Here is a 14,229-nt window from a genome sequence, read left to right as displayed (position 1 = left end):
CGTGGGATGAATCATTTTAAAAAACCAAGACAATTGCTTGCACAAAACATTTACCGTTGCGCATTTGACCTTGGTCACAAGTGGTATATCATAACCCTTTTGTTGAATCTCTCAAAACATAGGGTGACTCCTGAAGCATAGAAAATTCATTCAGAAACAAATTGCTCACCCATTTGACCAAGGGGTCAGTGTCATAAGGTTTATAGTAATGCTTTTAGCCCTAGACATACAGGCCCAGTCCATGTTGTTACAGTCACTTGCTGCTAGGTCCATTATAGCATACTGTCAAGAATTTGCTCATGAGATTATTAAATCTTAAAAGATTTCCCTCATAAATAATCATAGAAAACAGTGTCTTACTTCTAAAATGTTACTGTTACAGCTTTATACAGACAATGATCTATCACTGTTTTACTGTTACAGCTGTGGAAAACAAATGGTATATCACTGTTTTCCTGTTACAGCTTTGGACAGCAAATTTTTATCACTTGTACTGTTACAGCTTTGGACAACAAATGGTCTTTCACTGTTTTACCATTACACCTTTGAACAGCAACTGGTCCATCACTGTTACAGCTTTGAACAAAAAATGGTCTATCACTGTTTTACTGTTACAGCTTTGGACAACAAATGGTCTATCACTTTTACTGTTACAGCTTTGGACAACAAATTGTCTATTACTGTTTTGCCATTACACCTTTGAACAGCAACTTGTGTATCACTTTAACTGTTACAGCTTTGGACAAAAAATGGTCTATCACTTTTACTGTTACAACTTTGGATGACAAATGGTCTATCACTTTTACTTTTACAGCTTTGGACAACAAACAGTCTAATGTTTTACTGTTAGAGCTTTGGACGACAAATGGTCTATCACGTTTACAATTACAGCTTTGGACAACAAATGGTCTATCACTTTCACTGTTACAGCTATGGACAACAAATGGTCTATCACTTTTACTGTTACAGCTTTGGACAACAAATGGTCTATGAATGTTTTACTGTTACAGCTTTGGACAACAAATGCTCTATTAATGATTTACTGTTACAGCTTTGGACAGCAAAGGGTCTATCACTTGTTGGAGTCATGAGAGGGCATAAAAGAGGAATATGGTGTGTCCAGTTTTCACCTGTTGACCAGGTGAGTGGAAACATAAATATTTGACTTCATTATAAAAGCATAATATTGTAATTACTGTATTAGTTAAGCTATGTCCAATTCTTCCTAGTTTTATGTCAGTACTAATAAGTAATGAAATATCCTAACAACAGATCTGTTCAGTCAAACTTGCAAGACCTTTTTTTTCCTTTACCAATTGGTGCCTGTCTTTTTTTAAATCATCAATCCATATCTCTTAATGGTCATTATGGCTGTTCCATTAAAGTATACTTGGGAGCCAGGGAAGGCACTTTCAATGTGCAGTAGTCACCCTTACAGTACAATTTAGAATATTGTATCAACATTTGAAGTCTTTGAGTAATCAGTACACTCTGTCATATATTTTTTTTTAAGAAGTGCATTCCCTAGGTACCATGTATGTTTTAATGGAACAGTCTACATTTCTCCTTCAGATACTTTCCCAAATCACATTAGGTTAGGAATATTAGACTGCTTCCTCATGAATCCAGTCCAACTAAAAGACAAAATCATCTTTTCTGTCTCATAGACAGGGGCAATAACTTTTGCCCGTTACCTCCCCTTGCCTTCACCTGGTTTTGGTAGTTTTCTAGCTTTGCTGCTGTACTGATAACATCAGACATTTTACACGAGACAGTCAATGCCAGATTAGACCATCCAACCTTAACTTTGGATTGATTGTGTTTGGCAGTCATTCGTCTACAGGTTGTATACATTAGTTTTACACATTCTGCCAAATTTGTCACCTTTATGGACTTTGTTTATTTAAGACCACATTACACCTTGCTACCATTGACCCAATGTTGTCATTTGTGAGTTAGCATGACACTGTTTTCGCTTACTCCATTAGTAACAGAGATGGTTTAGCAAGTTGGTAAAATGCTGAATTGCTAATTTATGCTTTGTTTTTTCTTCTTGGATCATTTCAGTAGAAATGTCAACTAAATTCATGAAATGCATAAGTTCAAAGCATAATCTAGAAGGCATCAAAACACGATACTATTTTCGATTACTCTGTTAGTAATGGGTGTAATATTAGTAAGCTAGTACCTTGCTGAATTACTAATTTATGTTTTGTTTCCTCTTGTCATTTCAGTGGAAATGCCAACTAAATGCATGAAATGCAAAAGTTCAGAGCAAAGGAAGTCAGCCATGACTATTACGTTGTATGCACTAAGCATATATCATTTAGGATATGCATCCTGTGTAATATGTGGACAGAGGATACAGTATTAGCAAGATAGTAACATGCTGAATTGCTGATTCTGTGCTTTGTTTTCTCTTCTTGTTTCATTTCAGGAGAAATGTAAAGTCCAAAGCAATAGTCCTGAAAGCTTCAAAGGGAAGGAAAGATGGAATAAGTCGGGGAAGATAAAGTATACATCCTCAGAGTACATCCAGTGACAACCAAAAGTTTGTTGCTTGCAATTCTGACTCATTTGGGGAGACATTCCCCAAATTTTAGGCAGCCCAGTGGACATAAGTCCCCTGCATGTCCGAGCATGGCATTCAGGCCTGGTAAGTCCAGGCACATAGGGTTTGTACTTGATCCATTGGATCTGCTTCATAATACAGCCTCGCCATCACTTGCCATCCAGCCATCACTGACCTTCCAGCATGGGGGACCTCTTGAGAAAACAGTCCAGCCTTCTAGGATTTGTGGGGATCTGAGTGTCAGATCTGTCCATTTAGCTGTACCATACCCTTAGTATGATAGCGATTTCAGTGAGAAACCTGTCCATCCAGACAGGGCCTTGGAGTAGCCAGTACCAGTGATAGCTGGACTGTCTTCTATACCTCCAGCATCCAGGCCAACCATACACTAGGCAAACCAGCCAGTCTTTCCAGTATTGCTGGACTTCCATATATTCACTACTTATCCACATGGTAGAGTTTAGTGACATTTTCAAAGAGGATGGAACTGAGTCATCGATGCCACCAGAGCTGCAAGCAGAACCAGATCAGAATATGACACACAGTGAGTGTGATAAAACTGTTACAAATCAGCCATACTCATATCAGACCATGGAACAGACTGATTGTAGCCTCAGGGCCACAGTTGACTTCTACTGCAACTCAAGAATTTAAATTTAGATTTCAACAAGAAGGAAGAGACACCATCCTTGTAGCTCCTTCCACAATAGGCTAATATTAAGATCAATGACTGCCTGTATGGGGGACTTGCTGACTTGGGGTACTGTAAGGGTTTCTTTTCTGAAAGCCAAGTACCAGCAATATTCCCAGCTCAGAGGTACAGCAATCAGATGCCCTCAGCACTGATCTTCCATCCCTTGGCCCCCAAAAAATAATCTAGCAGCCAGTCACATGTCTGCTTCTCAGTTTTTAAAGTGGACATAAATGTGTTCCATGTCATGTCTAAGCTAGTCCTGAATGTAGTCACAATGTCTTTAATGTTAGATTTAAAGGCCAATGCATTGACTGCTTCAGTCAACTTTAGTCTGATACAACCTAATGTATCTCTCACTCAAGCCTCATCATACCCTGGCGTTATGGATGACCCAGTTTGGGTCACTGTTACTCTTTGCAGGAAAAATTGAAGAAGTTCAGAAGCAGGCAGCTCAGGAACTGCTCCACCAACTCGCTCGCTTAACCCACAAAGGTGATTCAAAACAATCATCCCCCTACCACTGAGTAGGGATGTTAAGTGGATTAGGAACATGGGATCTTTTCAGTCAGATGTTCAGTATAGATCCTAGCCCAATGCCAGGAGACAACAGTCTAACCAGTCTAGGAGGCAACCATACAAAGGCAGCAAGAAACCAAGTTTCTTTGCCTTCAAGCCTCTTAGCTCTAGACATTAACCTACCATCTCCACTGCCTACGGACAGCCTACCTGTGTACGGCAGCCTCCTTCAATCTCAGACTCATTGGATCTCTCTATTCCCTCAGACCAATTAGCTAATCTGGTTCATTTCAGAGGGCTTTGGATTTCATTTATCTTACCCCTCCCCTTTCATCATCTCCTCTCTTCACAGACATACCATAGATAATAAGCTGTAGGGTTTAATGTCATTTTTCAGCACAAGATTGGCTATACATGGAGGCCAGTATAACTGGTAAAGGAGCAACCCTGGTAAACCCCATGAAGAACCCCGACCAATGAGAAGCTACTGGCAAGCTCTCTCATGTACCCACATTAGCTGAGCCTGAGACTCAAACCCAAGCAAACAGAGGTGAGATGGCAGTGATCCAGAATGGTGAGTGCTTTAGCCCACTCTGGGCCCCGATTAGAAGAAGAATTCCATTCACAGGAGATATAATCACTCATTGAAAAACAGGCAGTAGAGATTGTTTGGAGACCACAATCTCCAGGGTTTCATTCAAGACTGTTTCTTATTTGGAAGGCAAACAGCAAGTTGGGGTTGATTATCAACATGGGTCCCCTTAACCAATTCGTTTCTCCACAGAAATTCAAGCTGGAGATGGCAAGATCAATCTGTCTATCCATCCAATGGGACAAGTTTGCTGTCAGTCTCAATATGACTGATGCACATTTTTACATCCCTCTCCACCCCTCATAACGGTAATTTCTTGGTTTTGCTTACTGTGGCACAGTTTAAAAGTTCAAAGTCCTACCCTTTGGCCTCAACATAAGCCATTAGTGTATTTACCAAGGTTATAGATTGCATCGTCACTCAGTTCTGATCGAATTCATCTTGAATGACTGCAGCATACCTGGATGACATTCTCCAGAAACATATGGCAATTTCTATTCTCGTCCAATGCAGAAATGATCTCTCAGGAAAGGTCAAATCCTTCATACAGAATAGTCTTTCCATCAATCAGTCTTTACTTGGATCTGTGCTCTTTGGGGATGTTTTTGCAACAATGTAGAATCACAAGTTGCCTGCCTTTGTCTCTCCAGTTTCAGACCCTGGGCCTTGGATGCTCGGCCAGTGTGTTGGGAGGGGTTATGAGCATTTGCCTACCCTGGCCCAGTCTTGGTACCAAAAATAATCCAGAGTTATGAGGTCAGAAATGCAAGATGATTGTGATAGTCCCTCTCAGATGGGACAAGTCCTAGTTTGCCGATCTACTCAGTCTAGTAGATCTGCCCAGGAAGATTCTGGCCAACCCGAATCTTCTCAAGCAACCACAGTCATGGTGTTACATCCCTGCCTGGACCATCTTCATCACGTTTGGTTCTTGTCCAGATAGCCTTGCAAGACAAGCAATCTAAAACTTTGATTGTGGAGAGAATATTGAGAGCAAGAAGGCCCTCCATTCTAAAAGCTTATGAGTGATAGTAACACATGGTGCCACATCAATAACATCGTACGTCTGAGTGTCTCGGTCTCTCAACTTGCCAACTTTTTCTCTGGCTCTTCGAAGGGAAATAGTTGGCCCCAGTTACCATCAAAGGCTATCACTCTGTGATATCAGACACATTCTGGCATCATGGTAGATTTGATGTTGGTGCATGATAAAAATTTATTGGATCATTTTGGTAATTTTGATCTCAATTGACCAATTTTTTTATATATACTCTGTTTCCAAGACAGAATCTGTCCTGGTTATTAACAAGGCTCATTTGGAAAAAAATAAAGCCTTTAGCCCACACTTCTCTAAATTTGCTATCATATAAGATATGTTTTCTGATAGCTTTACATGCTGGGTGAAAGAGCTGCATGCCCTTTCCATCGAGCCAAACTATCTTCAGATAAAATCGGAGTGTTCAGTGTTCCTCTTGAAACCATCAGGCTTTGTAGCCAAAAATAGGTTACCGTCTTTTGGAAATTAAAGTCATCATTCACTCTCACTCTTCCTTAGATAGGTTAAGAACAGTAGCCATGCAAGATCCTGTTTGCAAGCTCAAGGACTACTTGAAAAGTGCAGATGCAAGTTGTGGCATCTGCAAATGCCTCTTTTTTCTGGTGAAAGTTGAAATGGGTTATACGCTTGGTCTGCTGTTTGGTCTCACAAGATCCAAGTTACCTCATGGAGATTTCCACTCATGAGATTAGATTGATCTCTGTGAACCTCGCATTTGAATGTAATATTTTGAACAGAGTTATAGTAGAAGCTATTTGCTGGCATGCAGAGTCAACCGTCTCAACCCTTTTTTATCCCTAAGAGGTAATCCTTGCATCTGGTAGATCTGGTGGTGGCAGCCCAGATGACCACCAGCCAGTCTATCAGCTTTGCTGGATTTGCGTATGTGTTGCAGATGTAATTAGGATAATGGGTTATTGTTCACCTGGGGAAACCAGCCATGATTCCCTCCTCCTATTACCAACTTACATAATGTGATTACTGAACATATTTGATGGAGAAAGCAAAATTTTAAGTAAATTGTTTCTCAGAGAATTACTTAACTGATCATATTACTTAAGAATCCTCCCAACCACACAGCGATGTGAGCATCCTCGTTAGTATATTGCTCGGTTAAAAAATTAGCAACACCTGGTGGTGGTGGCAAGGGGAGGTAATGGGAAAGAGTTATTGCCCATTATCTAAATGAGAGGGACAGAAAAAGATGATTGTCATCTTTTAGTAATACTGAATTCACAAGGTAGCAGGCTGATAGTTCTAATGTGATGCAATTGGTAAGTATTCTCAGAGAAACACAAATTAGTTAAAAATTTGCTTTCTGTGCATACTTTTCCTAAAACATTGGATTCAAAATTACTTTTGAATAGTGTATGAAAATGTTGTTTAGGGGAAATTTACTCATTTTAGCTTATTGGGCTCTAAGGCCAAGTAAGTTTATGGTTTGACCATATGTCCTTCATGTTTTGTCCACTGCATCAGTCATGCATCAGTACACATTTGCTATTTTCAGCTTCTCGAAAACCACATTACCATCTTCAAGCAAATTTGGCAAGGACTATTCTGGCATGCCTTTACATTGGCATCAAATATGGCCACTGTTACTGAAATCCGTTGTACTTTACAACTTGTTCTGAAAAGCTACTGAACAGAATTTGACAGAAAGTATTGTGGCATAAATCCCTCTCATCTTTCATTGACACATTATGAAGAACTGCTAAACAAAATTTGACAAAATTATGCAGAAAGCATCCTTTGATAAAGGGCTCTTATTTTTTGTGCAAGTCGTCTGCCACCAGATATCCCTGTAAAACATTTTGTCAAAAACGGCTCATCAGAATTCGACCAGACTTGACAGAAATCATCTTGACATTTAAAATTCATATATAGTGCAGTTTTGTCTTCAAATATGATTGCTATTACAAAAAAAACTTCAACCTTTAATGACTTCAAAAACATTACAAAAAAATTAAACCGGATTTGATGGAAAGCATCTTTGTATGAACATCTTTTTAGATTATTCAAATGATAGATATTTTGTTGATCAAGGTGTTGTTGCAACCTTTTGTAAGATTTTTGTTTTTATCTTGAATGTGTATGTATTTGTGTTCATTGGAAAGGTTTATCTTCCAAAAGTTAATTGAAATTTTTCACTTTATATTTTTTCAAACAAAACTTTTAGTTTTCCCTACGCATTAAAATTTGTGCTAATATGTTGTTGCATACATATGTACTTACCAGCAAGTTGCGAGTCGGATCAAATTTTGCAAAAAGCACTCAGATTTGAAGGCCTTTAAAATTTGTACAGATCTAATCTTTTTCCAAATATGGATAAGTTTTGTTCAGACACTCTAAACAACTTTTTTCATCACACTTTTTTGGGGAAGCAATACAACTAATGAATTTTCTGAAAATGTTAGAAACAGTGTCATGAACAGTTTGTTACGGTTTTGGTTCAAGTTCTTTTGTTTGAATATATTTCCTAAACCCTGTCATAGATTATCATTATATTTGGCATGAATCATTGCGAGTTAAAACAATTCTTTCTGTGTTATGTTTGCTCACCCCTTATACCATAATGTAAGAGTCAAATTCATAGAAAAGTTGCATGAGGTTTTGGTTACAGTTTTTTCATTTACTTATTTTTCATAAACCTCTCGTTTAACTTGCGAAGAATCATTATGAAGCTTAATTAATTCGTTTGGTGATGTTCACACTTCATGTTTGTCTCCCTATTGATCTTGGGTCAAGGACACATTTTACAACAATGCTTTGAATATTGCCATGGCCTTCTTGTTTCATAAGCAGTTAACAGAAATTTTTTTAAAAAAGTGAACACCACTGACTCCGTCATTTTGCATTGGTTGTTTAAGTAGATATTAGTCAGTTTTAGTGTTTTCAGACATTGCTATGACTCTTTTCTTTCATTGACTTGCTCCCTCTTAATTAACCCATTCAATCATTCAGTGCCTTGCCACTTCCTCTGGAGACGGAACCATCAAGATTTGGGCTCTGACAGACTTCAGCTGTGTTAAGGTAAATATCTTTGCTTCTTGGTAATACAGAGGTAATCATAATGTTAATCTACCAGTTATTGGAGAAACGGTGTGTGGTCCATATTTTATGTAAAATACTGTGGATTTTAAACGTCATGAACTGCAAGGCAATCATTAGTAAAAATAAAATGTGAACATAGAAACTGATTACATTTGTATTCAGACTGATTACATTTGTATTCACTCTGATTACATTTGTATTCAGACTCTGATTACCTTTGTATTCAGATTTACACAGTAAGCTCATACTTTCTGTTGTTTCTAAAATTGCTAAATCTGAACTTAATAGGTAGAGATACCTTCATTTTAGATCCTCTACCATGCTAGTTGTAAGGTATAGCATTATCCTTGTCAGCTCATGTATCAAACCTTTATTGAATTCCGCATTTAGATCAATTTTTAGTTGCTGTTGTAAGTCATCTGAGTTCCATGAACCCATTTTCCTAAATCACCATAGACAGATCATATTTATACAGTTTTAAATTTAAATTTATTCATCTCTTTGGTTAATTTGGAGGTGGGTATTTTGATAACTGCTAAAAGTACCCATATTTGCTGACAGATTTCCTGTGATTGTTGACAGGTTTGTTCAATTTTAATGCCACTTTCATCAGATTATTGGCTTTATGCCAAATATATAGAAGCTAAGTGCCTTTTCCAAAGACGCATTTTAGCAGCTGGTCAAGGTTGGCCTATGTGGATATTGAAACTGCTATACTTGGATTACTACTGATTTACTGTGGCACCATAGCTATACGTGGAATTTTGTATAAACCTTGTATCATTACAATGTGCACCTGGCTGTGCAAAGAATAGACCCAGACCTGCTGTTATATAATCTTGGCTTAAAATGATCATTAACATGAATATCCAAAACTCTGATCTGTTAATGCATTATGTGTGGGCACATCTGTGTCTACTTGGACTGAATTAACATGGAGAATTTGAAGATACTAATCTGGGAGGGGGGAAAAACACTTTATACCCACGTAATATGTTTAAATCAGATGGATATATTTTGGTACCATCCCATTGATATTGTGGGGATTTTGACTTTATGATGTGTATGAGCAAATAAAATTATGTTAGGCCAATATACAGTGTAGCTAAATTGAACATACAACATCCTTCATGATTTTTATAAATTCTAAAAAAATTGGCTGAAAAGATGTGAATTTACATGGTTGTTTTCTTCATTAATTAAATTTACTTTAGTCAAAGCTTAGAGTGCCATCTTTCATTTCATGTCACTTTGTCTTTCCGTTAGGATTTGGCTTGACTTACCATTGCATAGCAATGAAAGCTAAAGTGGCCAGGTTCTGTAAGCTAGGCAAACAAGTGAGCATTATGTACCAGTCAAAACAGTTTCATAATGCTTACATACTACATGGAAGATTACTGTAAAACGTTACACCATTTTCATTCTGAAACAATTATTGCATGAATGTTTGACTCAAAATGCCATGTCAGTGCTTGAGCAGTGATAACAAGATATTTTAGATAGTTATGGTACCATATTGGAGGTTAGATGAACAGTTAGAGGAATAGAGTTAGATGAATAGAGTTAGACCTGGCAGGTATGTCACCAGTTTCTTCAGTGGACTTGTTTTTTTATTTAATTTAATTTACCCAGGCAGAACAGGGATAAAAACTTAAATAAAAAGCTACATTGGTTTCATGGCCAGAGATTTGTTGGAGATTATCTAATTGCATTGGTTAAATATCAGCTACTATTTAGAAGAGCTGCATTACAGTTATGTACAAGTCAGTGTTATGAGGAAAGATGAAGTTTACATCAATTTCTTTAAACTATCATCAGTGTTTGATAATATTGTTGAATCCTTAATGGTATCATCCTGTATGGATTTTTAGGAAAAGAAACTTTAGTTACCATACATCTTGGGACAGAAATAAATTAATACTGTTTTCCAGGATTTAGAAACAGCAAAATTTCACACTAAATATTAATCACAAAACATTTGAAAATGAGAAATTACCAACACCTTCCATGCCAAATAATGCTGCACCTGATATGGAAACACTTCTTTAATCTTTCATAGACTGTTACATGTACCTTTATTCTTCTTTCTTGGGCTTGTTTTTCCTCTTTATTTTATGTACAGGTAAATCCAGTGTTGCAAGGAAAGAAGTAAAATATACTGTATATACTCACTTATGAGTCCAACTGCAAACTGCACAGACCCAGATTTGCTGTTTCATAATTTGCCAGCAGATCTGGATCTGTGCATTTTGTTAAGAATAATCAGTAGAACAAACAACTTAGACCCAGATATGCAGGTGTACTTTTCCATGGCAGATCAGGATCTTTGTTTGCAGTTTGGCTTGTCTTATAAGCAAGTGTTAATGGTAGGTAGAAAGTGTGTACTTACACTACTGTTCATGAAAAATGATTAATTTGATTATTTAAAGTTATTGGTCACTTTGTGATTTAAAATGGTTTAGTTTTGGATTTTCATGACAGCAACTAATATGCAAGACACTTTAGTCAATGTCTTAGTAATTGCTGAAAAGACATTTTCATTGATACAAGTGCCCTTGTCTACACAAGTACACCAGCAAAGAAAAGATCATTTTCCAGGCCTATTTTCTCTCACAGGCTGAAGAAATGCAATCATATTTGACTGAAATAATTGTGTGATGCTTTTTGTAGATTAGTATATCGTTGTTTGCTATGCAGTTGTTGTCATTATGTCCGACGTGTGTTTAGCTCATTGGGAAACAAAGTTAACTTTGTTAACTTTTTCATACAGTACCTTGCATTGATTAGTCAACCTGATTTGGGATTATATGTCATGTATGGTTAAATTAACCAGTCAAATAAAAAGTCCATGGAGGAAGCTCAATGTGGATACAGGTGTCACAAAATTTACTGTATTAAAATATTATTTAAAAACAATTGAGAATGTCATAAAAAAAAATTGTGCCAGCTTACATGGTAAATATGTAATACTAAATCCTCTTTGTATTTCAAAGTAGTACTACTTTGTATGCCAGCTTACACTGCATAAGAAGAATAAGAAGTTTATCATGTAGTCTGCCTCCATTTTCATACTATGTTCACAATGTTCTAATATAACATTTATAATTGATTATTGTCTTTCAGACTTTTGAAGGTCATGACTGCTCAGTTCTTAGAGTTTCATTTCTTTCAAGAGGAATGCAGCTTTTATCATGGTGAGCTGCTCTTGTTTATGTAGTAATATTTAGTAATTTTAGTAAAATTAATGTAATCAGTGACAAAAATGAAGGCATGTTGAGATTATAATTAAGATGCTGTTTCAGTTACCACAAGAACGGATTCATTCATTCAGGTAAAATGTATGGGGGTGGATGAGAAAATGAGGGGGCATGTTGAACTTTTACATTAAATGCTATTTCAGTTAAGAAAAGTTCAAGGAGAACATATTCAAGTAAAATAGTGTCCAGCAACTTATAGTCGAGTAAACTGCATGGGTTCTTAAATCATTTTTAAAAAATAGTTTTGCGAAAATGTTCTATAGAATAATTATTTATCTGTTTAAAAGACAATACAAAATTTCACAGGTTTGTACTTTGGTATAGTTGAGTAAACAAGAATGTTATAAGTAAAATTTAAAAAATCTTACAAAAATAAATGTTTGTCTGGTTTGGAAGTAAAATAAAATCTCCTTCATAAGTTTCAGCACCTTTTGCAGACCTAAACATTTAGAAATCAATTCAGAATCTATTGTATACAATTTTACCTTCTATAGGTGTAACATAACAAATTAAATTTTTAAATGCCTTCACAGATTGTCGCTAGTTATGGTGGTAAATTGGAAGATACGTCTGACGTAGGTCCTAAATTTCTTATTTTATTCTCTCCAAATTTGAAATGATTACAGCGGTTCAGATGGGTTAATTAAGCTGTGGACAATAAAATCCAATGAGTGTGTAAAGACATTGGACCACCATGAGGACAAGATCTGGGCACTGGCAGTGAACAAGACTGAGGAACACTTCCTGTCTGCAGGGGCTGATTCTAGTATAGCTGTCTGGGAGGTTTGTATAGTCATTGGTCAAACTGCTGCAGAGGTTTCTACAATCTGAGGTATATCTATCTTGGCAGTTTATACAGACTGGGATATAAATGGCTAGGATGTTTGTACATTCTGAGGTATAACAGTCTGGGCAATTTGTAAGGTCTGAGGTATGGCTTTGGGAGATTTGTGCATTATGAGGTATAACTGTTTGGGAGATTTGTAGTCTGAGGTATGGCTTTGAGAGATTTGTGCATTCTGAGGTATAACTGGTGGGAGATTTGTGTATTCTGAGGCATAACTGTTTGGAAGATTTGTACATTCTGAGGCATAACTTTGGGAGATTTGTGCATTATGAGATATAACTGTTTGCGAGGTTTGTACAGACTGAGGTATAACTGTGTGGGAGATTTGTACAGTCTGCAGTTTGGCTTTGGGAGATTTGTGCATTCTGAGGGAGATTTGTACAGTCCAGGGTATATCAGGAAGGGTTCTACAATCCAAGGTTTTGCAGTTTAGGAGGTTTGTACAGTCTGAGATGTACTGTCTGGATGGTTTGTGTTATGTGAAAAATAGCCATCTGGAATGCATGTACATTTACAGAATATAGTTATCATAAAAGCTTGTAGTCAAAAGTCAAGGCTGCATTCAATCAAAATTGTTCATTGCAGAAGGCAGCTAGAACTGTTCAGTGGTAAGACCACATTTCCAGAATATTTTTCCAAAAAGGAAAGTGCTGTGCGAAAAGGCAGAGTGATCCAGCTGAAAAACCTGTCCTTATTGGGTGTTTTAAAATGGTGGACAAAAACTCAGATTTAAAAGTGCTAAAGTTTCAGCACAGCTTCTGCAGACTTAAAGTTTTCTCATTGAGGATAAATTATTGCAAGAATTTTGCCCATGATTTTTGAGTTAATGGATTTGATCAGCTGTGCTTAAGCTTTTGTTTGGTGTACAAAAAAACAGACTCTGGTGTACATGCAACCACAAGACTGTCTGATGTACAAGGAACTTCTAAACTTTATGTTTGATGTACAAGAAGCTATCAGGCTGTCTGGCAGATCTAAAAGGTGTAATGTATTGGATTATCAGCATTTTTTAACTATTACAAGCACAGGACAAAGATTTTGGTTACATACAAATATTCCAAATAAATTTAATGTCACTTGTCTATAGTAATCTGCAGTTTTATACAAAACTAAGTTATACAAATTGTAAATGCTACGATTATTTATAATAATTAATGAAACCTCAACAATTGTACACTGAAAAAGTAACATGTAGTTAATGCAGGACATCTTCATTAAATTACCTCACACATAAAAATGTGGCAAGTGAAGTGTCATTAATAGATACCATATTGTCTGTATTTGGAATAAAACAATCATATTTGCATGTAATCTTGTCATCAAGGTCAAAATTGTCATTAGGGTCAATAATGAAGTTATTGTCGTACTTAGGTTTTAAAATTGTCTATACACAGTCACTAAAACGAAATTAGAGGAGGTATCTCATACATAAAGATGTAACTCTTCTTTAATATTTGTTTAAATCAGTTCTATCTTTCTTCATTCACTTTTTAGGATGTTTCACAGAAGGAACTAGATGAATCCTTGAAAAAACAGGAAGAATTCATTTTACAGTAAGTTGTATTCAGAATTTGTGTCTGTCACTTTTGCCAATATACAGCTTTGTGTTGTCTCACATCTGAAGAATTTCCATTATTAGC

The 14,229-nt window shown here is 36.6% G+C and overlaps 1 protein-coding gene across 2 annotated transcripts in view; it reads left to right on the top strand.

The window, feature by feature from the left end:
- LOC149806211 (transducin beta-like protein 3) overlaps positions 1–14,229 on the top strand; it is a 79,584-nt gene that overhangs the window by 53,038 nt on the left and 12,317 nt on the right. For both annotated transcript variants that reach the window (XM_089951153.1, XM_089951152.1), the window contains exons 14-18: positions 1,052–1,141; positions 8,396–8,464; positions 11,609–11,679; positions 12,369–12,525; positions 14,084–14,142. In XM_089951153.1, coding sequence (XP_089807279.1) covers positions 1,052–1,141; positions 8,396–8,464; positions 11,609–11,679; positions 12,369–12,525; positions 14,084–14,142 — 446 coding nt within the window. The remainder of the gene's footprint in view (positions 1–1,051; positions 1,142–8,395; positions 8,465–11,608; positions 11,680–12,368; positions 12,526–14,083; positions 14,143–14,229) is intronic.

The sequence above is a fragment of the Sinohyriopsis cumingii genome, chromosome 2 (assembly GCF_028554795.1).
Source record: "Sinohyriopsis cumingii isolate HCF-2022 chromosome 2, ASM2855479v2, whole genome shotgun sequence".
NCBI lineage: Eukaryota > Metazoa > Mollusca > Bivalvia > Unionida > Unionidae > Sinohyriopsis > Sinohyriopsis cumingii.
The sequence above is the reverse complement of the archived record's forward strand: the minus strand, read 5'-3'. Positions and strand labels throughout refer to the sequence as shown.